This window comes from Globicephala melas, chromosome 14 (assembly GCF_963455315.2).
Source record: "Globicephala melas chromosome 14, mGloMel1.2, whole genome shotgun sequence".
NCBI lineage: Eukaryota > Metazoa > Chordata > Mammalia > Artiodactyla > Delphinidae > Globicephala > Globicephala melas.
Window position 1 is genome coordinate 47,152,805 of NC_083327.1, and position 13,933 is coordinate 47,166,737.

Genomic DNA, 13,933 nt, shown 5'->3' on the forward strand with positions numbered 1-13,933 from the left:
ATCATCAGTCTCTCACTGAAAGTAATGCCCTTAAAAGCAATTTTTTTTAAGATTATAAATTTTTGCATTTAGAGAAAACTAAATTTGTTTGGTTTAGTTTCTACTTCCTTACTGAAATCTAATTCTTTCTTTAGTGTATCAACTTTTTCTCAAAACTCTGACATCAACTTCAAAAGTAATGCACATAAAATACTATACTAAAATGCTATTTCAGATCAGTTAAGTAGAAAACTCCACTATACAACTGTCAATTAGCCTGTCAACTTTATCCCAAGGGTCCAAATATGAATAATACTTGAACAAATTTACAATAAACTCAATAGTTTTAAGAGTATTCATTCACAAACTAAATAAGGCTGTGGAAAAAGGATATAAAATCTTAAATTTAGGGAAGGTAAAAAGAAAGTTAAAGAAACAGAAGCACTATATATTTAAGTTCTTTTCACTTTTCAATTTAATAAAAGAAGAGTATTTGTCACATAATATGGGGGTTTTTTTGTAATTCACCTTCCTATTTACCTATCCCTGCACCACCTTGCATATATTTCCTTACTTTCCTTGAGTTGTATGTTTTAGTCAACTGATACTATTTGCAAGACCATAATGAAATCAATATTCTATGCAATTGCTAGCAAAGTTATGACAGATAGTAATAGTTAAATAAGATTTTTTTAACAGTCATTAAAACGACAGTAAGAAGATGGAAAAAAGATACTCTTCTCTATACTTACCACTAAGTGTAACTAAAAGCTCTGGACGTTATATATAAAACGAGATATAATTCAAAGTTGGAGAGAAGAAGGCAGACCAACTAGTGGTCTCAGGACCCAAGCAACAAGATGGTGGTGAACTCCTTGTGTTTTCTTTTTGTCTCGTACCTTCCAGACTTGGAGCTGGAAAAGCCAGCAACCAGAAGAACCAAAGGGCACAGCCAAGAAAGTCCCAACAAAAGCGTGTTCTCCCTAGTCAACAGACCAAGAAAGAGGAAGCCTAACAAGACAGATGATTTTTAGACAGTAACCACTCTTCTCGAGGCAAATATCACAGAAAAAACTGCAGCCCTACCTGCACCCACACCAACGAAAATCAAGTGGGGAGCCTAGACTTCCAACCTTGCCAAGTTGTAACAATATATTCCAATAACCCCACCAGGGTAGTATCAAAGAAGTCCAGGTAAAGAGACAGAACTTTCATCCCCGTCTGGCAGTCTGAAGCCCCCTCCCCTCCACCCCCCACCCCCCCCACACACACACGTTATGTTAGAGGAGGACTAATAGAAAGTCTAGACATTCACCATCACCCAGCAGTCGTGAGGCCACTCACACGGTGGTGTCAGTGATGATGACATGGAAAACCAGACTCACCACCTCCACCCAGCAGTAACGCACCCCCTCCAAACTTCTCAGATGTCAACAGAAGCCAAGGGGAGAACCTGGACTTCTAACTCCACCTGGCAGTAAGGATACAGTGCCTTTCCCCGCTTCACATGCTCAAGCAGTATCTAACAACACTGTCTAATGGAAAAATTTAAATATATAAAGTAATTAATATTTGTAAAATTTTTATTATGTTTACTTAGATGTAAATATAGTTTACATTTATAAAACATGTAATAAATGTATAAATAAAAACAATATTTATTATGTAGTAAATAATTTAAATCCAGAATGTCGTAACAAACAAAATTCTCCAAGTTTCAAATGAAAATCATTTATCATACACAAGAAACAGTAAGTTCCCAAACTGAATGAAAAAAAGAAAATCAATAGATGCCAACACCATGGTAACAGAATTGTTAGAATTCTCCGACAAACATTTTAAAGGAATCATCATAAAATCGCTTCAATGAACAACTGAACATGCCTAAACAATGCCTAAAACAAATGACAAAACAGAAAGCATCTACACACACACAAAAGGTCTCAGCAAAGAAACAGAAGATATAAATGAGGACCAAAATTAAACATTTATAACTGAAAAATGCAATAGAAATAAAAATCTCAGCAGATAGGCTCAACAGCAGAATGGAGTGGACAAAAGAAAAATATTAGTGAAGTGGAAAACAGAACAATAAAAATTACCTAACATGAACAACAAACGAAAAACAGAAGGAAAAACAATCAAACAAACAAAAAAGGACACAGCGTCAGGACAATAACAAAAGATTTACAATCTGTGCCATCAGAGTCCTAGAATAAAAGAGGAAGAGGCTAAAAAAAGTACTCAAAGACAATAATGGCTGAAAACTTCCAATATTTGGCAAGAGACATAAACTTGCAGATTCAGGATGCTGAATCCCAAAAACATGTACAAATCCCAAAAAGGAAAAACCAAAAGAAATCCACCTAAAGACATGTGATATTAAATTTCTGAAAACTGAAGACAAAAAAAATCTTGAAAGTAGCCAGGGAAAAATGAGAGCAGATTTGTCATTAGAAACCATGGAGGCCAGAAAGAAGTGACGATACTTTTCAAGTACTGAAAGAAAAGAACTGTCAAACTAGAATTATATACCTACTGAAATTATCCTTCAGAAATCTAGGGGAAATCAAGACATTCTCAGTTGGGGAAAAATTAAGATAATCTGTCACCAGCACATGTATCTTAAAAGAAGGACTAAAGGAAATTCTCTGAACGAAATGGAAACAATAAAGAGGAACCGTGGAGCAACACAAAGGAAGAGCACAGGAAGCAAAAATGTGAGTAAATACAACAGGCTGTCTGTCTCCTCTTGAGTTTCCCAAATTATGTTTGATAGTTGAAGTAAAAATTATAACACTGTCTGATATGGTTATAAATATATGCAAAGGAAAGAGCTAAAACAATTTTATTATAAATGGGGTAGGTAAAAGGATATAAAGGGAGATAATGTTTCTACACTCCACTCAAACTGTTAAAATGGTAAACTATGTATATATAAGTTATCTGTATTACATATCCACATTATATATGACAAAACACATAATGTAATACCTAAACCAACCACTAGAAGAGATACACTTAAAAATACTATGGTTAAATCCAAGTAGAATTCTAAAATTGTTCAAGTAACCCACAGGAAGGCAGGAAAATGAAAATAGAAACAAAGAGAACAAACAGAACACCTGAATATTAATACATCAATAATTACATTACATGTAAATGGTCTAAATATATCAATTAAAAGACAGAGACTAGCAAATCCAACTGTATGCTGTTACAAGCAATTTAACTTTGAATATAATGTTACAGACAAGTTAAAAGTAAAAGAACAGAAAACATACCATTTAAACATTAATCAAAAGAAAGCTGGAGAGGCTATATTAAATCAGATAAAGTAGATTTCAGCACAAAAAAAAACTACCAGAGATAGAAGGACACCATATAATAATAAAAGGGCCAATCCACCAAGAATACATAGCAATCCTAATTGCATATGCATCAAACTACAGAGCTGCAATATGTGCAGCAAAAATTTATAAAACTAAAAAAAGAAATGCACAGATCCACAATCATAGTTAAGACTTTTAATACTTCCTTTCTCAACAGTTGAACAACTAAACAGAAAATCATCAAGGATATAGAAAAAAATCAACAACACCATCAACCAATAGGATCTAATTGACATTTACAGAACATATACCAAATAGACCATATGCTGAGACCTAAAAGAAATCTTGACAAATTTAAAAGAAACAAAATCATAAAGTATGTTTTTGACCACAATGGAGTTAAACTAGAACTTAATAACAGAAAGTTACCAGAAAAATCTCTAAACACTTCAAAACTAAACAACATGCTACTAAATAACCCTGGGGTCAAGAGGAAGTCTCAAGGTAAATTAAGAAAATATAATGAACTGAATGAAAACAGAAAATATCAAAATTTGAGAATCACAGCTAAACCTTGTCTGAGAGACAAATTTATAGCACTAAGTGCATACATCTTAAGAGGAAAGTTTCAAATCAATATCTAAGCTCCCACCTTAAGAACTTAGAAAAGGAGCAAAATAAACCCAAAGCAGTAATAAAGAAATAATGAAGAGCAAAAACCACTGAAATTGAACATAGAAAACAAGAGAAAATTAATGAAACAAAGAGCTGATTCTTTGAAAAGATCAATAAAATTGACAAATTGCTACCAAGACTGAAAAATAAAAAAGGAAAGATGACACAAATAACCAATACCAGAAATGGAAGAGGAAATACCACTACAGAGGCTGCAGAAATCAGAGGTAAGAGAATGCTATGAACAACTCTACATTCACAAATTTGACAACAGACAAAATGGACTACTTCCTCAAAAAAAAAAAAAAAAACTACCACAACTCATCCAACATGAAAAATAATTTGAATAGTTCTATGACTATTAAGGAAATTTAATTCATGATGTTAAACTATAAAAAATAAATTTCTAGGCCCAGATGAAGAACTCTAATAAACATTTAAAGAAGAATTAACACCATTCTACACAATCTCTTGCAGAAAATAGGAGGGAACGCTTCCCATTTCATTTTATAAAGCTAGTATTACCCTGATATCAAAAGGAAAAACATTCTTACTTATAGATGACATAACTGTCTACAGAGAAAACTCCAAGAAATATACCCAAAAACCCCTCCTAGAACCAAAGAGTTCAGCAATGTCACAAGATACAATTAACATATTGATACCAAAATTGGAAAATTAAATGCCATTTACAATCACTCCTCCAAAAATGAAATACTTAGCTATAAATCTAACAAAACATGTACTGGACATGTATGTTGAAAAGTATACAATACTGGTGAATGAAATTAAGATCTAAATAAATGGAGAAACATACCATGTTAACGGATTAGAAGACTCAACAGAGTAAAGACGGCAATTCTCTCCAAACTGATATATGGACAACACAATTCCTATTAAATTCCCAGAAAGATTTTTTGTAAATATAGACAGAATTATTCTAAAACTTATATAGAAAAGCAAAGCAACCAGAATAGCTAAAACAAGTTTGAAAAAAGAATAAAGTGGGAAAAAAAAGAATAAAGTGGGAATTATTCTGGTTTCAAGATTTATTAGGCAAAGAAAACGAACCTTAATCTAAAAATCTCACACTGTGCAGAAAGGATCAGCATGTCTTAGTTTTCCACACTCTGCGCATTCCAAGAAAGGTTTGGCCCTTGTCTGGCTCCTAAGATGCAACCACTAAACCCTTGAAATATCCTGCCTAATGAGAATGTCTTTGTTTACCTGGGGACCTTGAGTGACTCCATATAGTCCATGCTAATAATGTGATATATGTTTGGAGCCTTGAACCATGTAATATCAGCTTGACTTCTCAAGGGCTGGAGCCTAAGGTCAGCCACAAAGGCAGTCAACCATACCAACATAACCTACCCACAGTAAAAATCCTGGACACCAAGGCTTGGATGACCTCGCCTGGTGAGCAACACTCTGTATGTGGTATCACACACCACTTCTGAGAGAATTAATCACTGTCCACACAACTCCACTGGGAGAGAACAACTGGAAGTTTGGACCTGCTGTCTCCTGGACCTTGTCCTTTGCTTCTTTTTCTACTATTAATTTAAATCTGTATCCTTTCACTGTAAAAAAAAAAAAAACCGTAACCACTAGTATAACAGCTTTTCTGAGTTCTAGCAAATAATTGAGCCTAAGAGTGGCCTCAGGGACACCCAAACATACACACATTATACAAAATTAACTCAAAATGGATCACAGACTTAAATGGAAAACATAAAATGATTAAAATTTTAGAAAAAAGAAAAAAGAACAATATTCAAGATCTGGGACTAGGCAAAGAGTTCTTACTTAGCCTTGACTCCAAAAGCACAATCCATATAGGCAAAAACTGATACACTGGACTTACAAGCTTAAAAACTTCTGCTCTGCAAAAGACACTGTTAGAGGATGAAAAGATAAGCCAGACTGGAAGAAAATGTTTGCAAACAGAAGAGCCAACAAACGATTAGTATCTGAAATATATAAAGAACTCTAAAAACTCAAAAGAAAAAAATCCAACTAGAACATGGGCAAAAGACATGAAGAACATTTCAACAAAGAGAACATACAGATGGCAAATAAGCATGTGAAAAAATGTTCAACATTATTAATCTTTATGAAAATGAGAATTAAAACCACAATGAGATATCACTACATTCCTATTAGAAAGGCTAAAATTTAAAAACCACCAAAGAAAAAAATTAATTAATTAATTAATTAAAATAAAAACCACCAAGGGCTAGCAAGGATGAAGAGAAAGTTAGATCACCCATACAGATCCACTTCCACCGCTGATGGAAACGGAATAGTCACTTTGGAAAACAGTGTGACAGTTTCTTTAAAAACTAAAGATGCAACTGCCATACAACCAGCTACCGTGCTCCTGGATATTTACCATAGAGAAATGAAGACATGTGTTCACACCAAAACCTGTACATGAATGTTTATATTTAGAGCAGCTTTATTTCTAATAGCCAAAAACTGGAAACAACCCAGATGTCTTTCAGTGGGTTAATGGTTACGCAAAATGTGGTCTATCCAATACCACCATTGCTAACTACTACTCAGCAACAAAAAGAAATGAACTATTGATACACACAACAACCTGGATCAGTCTCCAGAGAAAAAGGTCAATTCCAAAGGGTTACATACTGTATGATTCCATTTATAGGGCACGCCTGAAATGACAAAATTACAGAAATGGAGAATAGATTAGTGGTTTCCAAGAGTTAAGAAGGGGTGGGGGGGCTTCCCTGGTGGCTCAGTGGTTAAGAATCTGCCTGCCAATGCAGGGGACATGGATTCGAGCCCTGGTCTGGGAAGATCCCACATGCCGTGGAGCAACTAAGCCCGCGAGCCACAACTACTGAGCCTGCCCATCTGGAGCCTGTGCTCCACAATGGGAGAGGCCGCAACAGTGAGAGGCCCAGGCCCCGTGATGAGGAGTGGCACCCGCCCACCGCAACTGGAGAAAGCCCTCGCACAGAAACGAAGACCCAACACAGCCAAAAAAATTAATTAACTAAAAATAAACAAATTAATTTAAAAAAAAGAAGAGGGGGAGGGGAAGTGGGCGTGAGCAGAATAAGGTATACTGTGGTGATAGGAATGTTCTGTATTTTGACGATATCAATGTCAATATCCTGGTTGTGATACTGAAGTGTAGCTTTGCAAGATACTAAATGGGGGGTGAAATAAAGGGTATATAGAATCTCTGTGCTATTTCTTTAAATCACATGTGAATCTACAATTATTTCAAAATAAAAAGTTTAGTTAAAAAATGAATGAAGGGGGCTTCCCTGGTGGCGCAGTGGTTCAGAGTCCGCCTGCCAATGCAGGGGACATGGATTCGTGCCCCAGTCCGGGAAGAACCCACATGCCGCGGAGCAGCTGGGCCCGTGAGCCATGGCTGCTGAGCCTGCACGTCCGGAGCCTGTGCTCCGCAACGGGAGAGGCCACAACAGTGAGAGGCCTGCGTACTGCAGAAAAAAAAAAAAAAACATTTTGATGATGGCCATTCTGACTGGTGTGAGATGATATCTCATTGTAGTTTTAGAGAAATGCAAATCAAAACTATAATGAGATATCATCTCACACCAGTCAGAATGGCCATCATCAAAAAATCTAGAAACAATAAATGCTGGAGAGGGTGTGGAGAAAAGGGAACCCTCTTGCACTGCTGGTGGGAATGTGAATTGGTACAGCCACTATGGAGAACAGTATGGAGGTTCCTTAAAAAACTACAAATAGAACTACCATATGACTCAGCAATCCCATTACTGGGCATATACCCTGAGAAAACCATAATTCAAAAAGAGTCATGTACCAAAATGTTCACTGCAGCTCTATTTACAATAGCCCGGAGATGGAAACAACCTAAGTGTCCATCATCGGATGAATGGATAAAGAAGATGTGGCACATATATACAATGGAATATTACTCAGCCATAAAAAGAAACAAAATTGAGCTATTTGTAATGAGGTGGATAGACCTAAAGTCTGTCATACAGAGTGAAGTAAGTCAGAAAGAGAAAGACAAATACCGTATGCTAACACATATATATGGAATTTAAGAAAAAAAAATGTCATGAAGAACCTAGGGGTAAGACAGGAATAAAGACACAGACCTACTAGAGAATGGACTTGAGGATATGGGGAGCAGGAAGGGTAAGCTGTGACAAAGCGACAGAGAGGCATGGATATATATACACTACCAAATATAAGGTAGATAGCTAGTGGGAAGCAGCCGCATAGCACAGGGAGATCAGCTCGGTGCTTTGTGACCACCTAGAGGGGTGGGATAGGGAGGGTGGGAGGGAGGGAGACGCAAGAGGGAAGAGATAAGGGAACATATGTATATGTATAACTAAATCACTTTGTTATAAAGCAGAAACTAACACACCATTGTAAAGCAATTACACTCCAATAAAGATGTAAAAAAACCCAAAATAAAACAAAAAAAAATGAAGGAAAAATTAATACGATCAGAAGAACAATTTCATTTGATATATAACAACACTGAACATTATTAAATATTCAAACACTACTTTATAATTTCTTAGTTTTGAACAATAAAACATATCCCTTGAATTTTCTCAATCACAGCCATTCTACAAAGATTCACGTCTAACCAGTAAGAATTCAGCTCACCTTCCACACTGTCAGAACAGGAAGTTCCAATGCCAGTGTCACCACTGTCAGAAGCTATACTATGTCTCCTGATATGGTTATTTCGCTGGTTAGATGGAACAGTTGTGGCCTGCCACAATGATTCATTACCAGGTAACCATGCTGATGAAGAATAATCTGGGCCTACAAAAGAAAATATGCAGAAGTTAACATTTATAATGTCTGTGAGTAGATAGAAGACATCTTTTGACCTTGTAAAAAAATGCAAGTAAGGTAAAATAAGCTTATTTTCTGCCAAAAATAATTTAAATAGATTGGTGATATCTAAGATTCACCAAATAAACTTACTTATCACACATACACAAATTCAATGCTGATTTAGCAGCTTCCTCTGGCTGAAGAGCTCTGATTTCTGCTTATAGACATTGAACTTTTATACATGGAACTACTGTCTGATATAAAATATCAACTCTATCATCAATCCATCTGGAAATGTCAGCACTCTGCTTTGTAATATTTCATAGTTAGGCATCTGTGATCCCAGACACAGGCATTAGCTGAGAATTGGGACTCAGGGAAAATCGAATCAAATCATATTGCATGACAATGTAAGTAGAATGTGCTCATGGAAGGTCAAAAAAATCTATTTTTTTCCACTATAACCTAACCACTTAAAATTTTAAATTCTTTTGCATTATTTTAATTGATTTTATTTCTTCAGTTATCTTTTGATAAAAGTTTAACACCAGAGCATCTTCCTGGCTCTTTGTTTAATTTTCCCTTTTGAGTTACATTAAATCTTCATTGTTTAGCTAATGTATCACTTTTCAGTGTTCTCTTATAATCTTTATTTTCACTTACGTTGTCCATTTTTACTTAACTTCCATTTGTCTTTTTCTGATTTATCCATCATTTTATGTTTTTGCTCACTTCATTCTTTTACTGTCTACAATGCCACTCGAAATATACCCATGGGGCTTCCCTGGTGGCGCAGTGGTTTAGAGTCCACCTGCTGATGCAGGGGACACAGGTTCGTGCCCCAGGCCGGGAAGATCCCACATGCCGCGGAGCGGCTGGGCCCGTGAGCCATGGCTGCTGAGCCTGCACGTCCGGAGCCTGTGCTCCACAACGGGAGAGGCCACAACAGTGAGAAGCCCACGTACCTCAAAAAAAAAAAAAATATATATATATATATATATATATATACACACACACACACATACCCAGGGACCAATGCCACTCTGTGAACTATTAATTACAAGGTCATAAAAATTAGGTGCAGAAATAAAGGACAAGCAATTTTAAATCTTGAATTTTATACAAAGCTATAGTAGCACATGTTTTTATCAACGGTTAACACAGTGGCTCTAAAATTGAAGCCTGTAGACTTATTTGTGGGAGTTAACAAGCTCTGTACAAGAATTTTGAGCCTTCAATTCAATTATACCCTTGAAAATTAATAAGCATATTATAGATGATGTGAATAGCTACCTTAAAGCAGATATTTTCACATAATTATAATACTCCCATTTGGGTTTTATGTTTGCAATTGCAGTTGCTTCTAAGTAAAGCAGAAATGACTGGCCACTTAACATCATGATGTGGAACAAAACACCATTACAGAATTATCACGTTACACGCTACTGAAATTGGCATGCAAGGAGAGCTTTCTAGCAGTTTAATAAACATAAGAATCACAAAATGACAAACACATCCACAAAAGTAATTACATCATTTTTACCACACTTAGGAACAGTCATTCTCTTTATTAATATCAAAATATATAAAGAGATTAATAATAAAACCAGGGACTTCCCTGGTGGTGCAGTGCTTAAGATTCCACGCTCCCAATGCTGGGGGCCGGGGTTTGATCCCTGGTCAGGGAACGAGATGCCACATGCATGCTGTAACTAAGAGTTAGCATGCCACAACTAAGGAGCCCGCCTGCCACAACTAAGACCTGGTGCAACCAAATAAATAAATAAATATTAAATTGTTTTAAAAAAATAATAAAACCAGACCTGAAGCTATTTTCTACCATATTAACCCCAACATTAAAGTTCTAGTTCTAATAAAACATTATGCCAAATTATTATTATCTTTCATTTCTATTTATAATATAATTTATAAATTAAGTTTGAGTTTTATAGATCTATCTATGAAGTATACAAGCAGCCTTAAAAGTCATATACATTTAAATTAACTCAAGCTTAAAAAATAGTGGCCAAAGAAACACTTCTACCAGCTTTGAGGTCTAGAACAACCACCTAAAACTTTGTAGATTCTAGACCTATCTCAGAATGGGACTTATCTTAATTCATCTAAGCACTCACACATTAAAGCACCAGGTGAAGGCATTCTGTCACCAGATCTGCTCTAACTCTGATTTGTCTATAATCTGCACCAAAGATATTTTCTTTAAACAGCTCCTCAGGTAATATTCCTTTAAATCAACTCAAAGTCCTATCTAAACCATTATCAAAGAGGGCAACCAGCCCACTACTTTCTCTCCCAAGTGCAAACCTATTAACTGGAGAAATTTTTTAAGGAATACTCAGAAAACAACATAAATAGGCTGGTAGTACATGGAAATGGCAAATAAAGATATGAAAAGATGTCCAACCTTACTAATAATGAGAGAAATGAAAAAGACAACAATGTTTTTATTTTTAGATTTTTAAATTATCTATAACATTAAATACCACTGGCAAATATTTGAAATACCAATGTCAAACAAAGTGCAGGGAAAGTTCACATACTTTTGTAGGTATATAAACTGATAGAACCTTTCTAAATTAGGGCATCTGGAAACAGGTATCTAAATTTCAACATGTACCTAAATTTCAACGTAAGACCTCCTACTAGGAATTTTTATAAAGAAGTAATAGAGAAGTATAAAAATATATAAGCACAAGGACAGTACTTTAATAATAAAAATAAATGCCTAGAAACAAAATATGTAAGTTAGTTGATAATCTTCAAGTGCTAAAAATAATTTTACTGACCTTTTTTTTTTAACATGTAGTGACATTCAAAATATTAAGTATGTGTGGGAGCAAAGCATTTATATCACTACATATATAGTATGATTCCATGGTTAGGGAAGAGATTGTACATTTACATATATGGAAAAAGGAGCTTTCAGGGAGCTCTACGTCTAAATGTCAACATTGACTACAATGTTTTACTAAAGGAACAAATACATTACAGAACATTTACTCTATCACTAGGGATGATGGCGACGATGATGATGATGATTATACACTATCATCTTCCGGGGAAAAATACTGAAAATTACTTATATTGATTTGCAGATTACATCAACATTTGATTCTGAAAGGAACCAGCTATAGAGCAAGATATGTAAATTCAACAGATTCCTGGTTAACAATTTTACAAAAACTGCATAAAACCACTGAAATAAAGTAAAAACTCTTGCTTTTAGACAATATAACCATCTTGAGCTGTATAAAGTAGTATTACATGTTTAGGCCACAACACCTCCACCCCATTTATTGTTAACAAATCTTGGCCCAAGGAAACCATTTGTAGATAAAAAGATATAATCCCCCCCACCCCCCCAGCCCCCCCCCCACACACATACACACCAGTAACGGGGTGGTAAAAGAAGAAAGAAAGAAAAAAACACTGATAATGATATGGTGTTATTACCAGAAGCTAGGAAGATTTTCAATAATTAGTCTTAAATCATTAACTATTACCAGGAAGAATGGCTCAACAAAACTTTTTCTGAAGTTTTCTGAAGGTCAGACAGTAAGTATTTTCACCTTTGCAAGCCATTTGATTTCTATCAAAACTATCCAACTCTGTCACCATTGTGGTAAAGGCAGCAGTAGACAACAGAATGGGTATGACTGTGTTGCAATAAAACTTTATTTATAAAAACGGATGACAAGCTAGATTTGATCCATGGGCCCTAGTTTGCAGACCCCTGATCGAGAGTAAAAATTTATTCTAATAGATAAATATGCTCTAAAATCCAGCTGACTCAAAATGAGTAACTTCAGCCAGCATGTTAATTCATTCCTTTATTCAGAAGAAATTCTAGTTCATCCTAGAGCACATACTAGCAAGTCCTGCTGCTCTAAATCTGAAAATTCATCGGAGCATTACTGAAGTTATCTGAGGACTACCAACACCAACAACTTTTTTGGATTTCTTTTTCCAGAATAAACAGTCTCAGTTTGTAATAAGGAAGAAACTTTTGCATTCTATTACAAGTTAATCACTAAAGGGATGTTTCCTATAAGCTTAAATTATACATAATGGCCCATCTCTGGGAAACCTGCCTCCCAGGTAGTGAGCATTAAGGTGAAATACCTCTGTTTAGCTCACGCAAGAAACATCCTGACCAGGCCCACCTGTGAATGACTACAGGGAGGAAGAAATTAACACATCCCCTCCGGAGGCTGACTGGAACCAGGAAATGTTTGACTTTACTCCCTCCCCTTTTAGTATAAAAGAAGCCTGAATTCTAACTCAGGCAAGATGGTTCTTTGATGCATGAGCCCACCATCTTCTCAGTTTGCTGGCTTTCCAAATAAAGTCACTATTCCTTGCCCCGACAGCTCATCTCTCGATTTAACAGCCTGTTGTGCAATGAGCAGTACGAGCTTGAACTCGATAACAAGTTGACCTGTATGGTTTATTTATTTATTTTTTGGGCCACACCGTGTGGCTTGTGAGATCTTAGTTCCCCAACCACGGATTGAACCCAGGCCCTCGGCAGTGAGAGCACAGAGTCCTAACCACCTGATTGCCAGGGAATTCCCCTGTATGGTTCAAAACTCTTAGACAACATCAAACATAGTATGATGATTAATTTTATGTGTCAACATAACTGGACCATGGGGTGGCCAGATACTGGGTCAAACATTCTGCACGTTTCTGTGAGGCTATTTTTAGGTGAGATTAATATTTAAATTGGTAGACTGAGTAAAGCAGATTGCCCTCCATATGTGGATGGGCCTCATCAAACCAGCTGAAGGTCTGAATGGAACAAAAGGTTGACCCACCCCCAATAAAGAGAGAATTCTTCCTGCCTAAAGGCCTTCAAAATAGAACAATGGCTTTTCCCTGTCTTTGGACTGGAAGTGAAACATCAGCTCTTCCTGGGTCTCAGGCCTGTCAGCCTTCAGAATAAAACTCCAACATCAGCTCTCCTGGTTCTCAGGCCTTCAAATTCAATTTGAAACTAAACCATTGACTCCCCTGGGTCTCCAGCTTGCTGACTCACACAGCAGACCTTGGGTCTTACCAGCCTCCATAATCACATGAACAAATTCTTTACAATAAAT

The 13,933-nt window shown here is 36.1% G+C and overlaps 1 protein-coding gene across 1 annotated transcript in view; it reads right to left on the reverse strand.

Annotated features, from left to right (window-relative positions):
- Nucleotides 1–13,933, reverse strand: part of CEP85L (centrosomal protein 85 like) — a 154,910-nt gene that overhangs the window by 125,064 nt on the left and 15,913 nt on the right. The window contains exon 2 of the mRNA XM_030853595.2: nucleotides 8,637–8,798. Within this exon, the coding sequence (XP_030709455.2) occupies nucleotides 8,637–8,798 (162 nt within the window). The remainder of the gene's footprint in view (nucleotides 1–8,636; nucleotides 8,799–13,933) is intronic.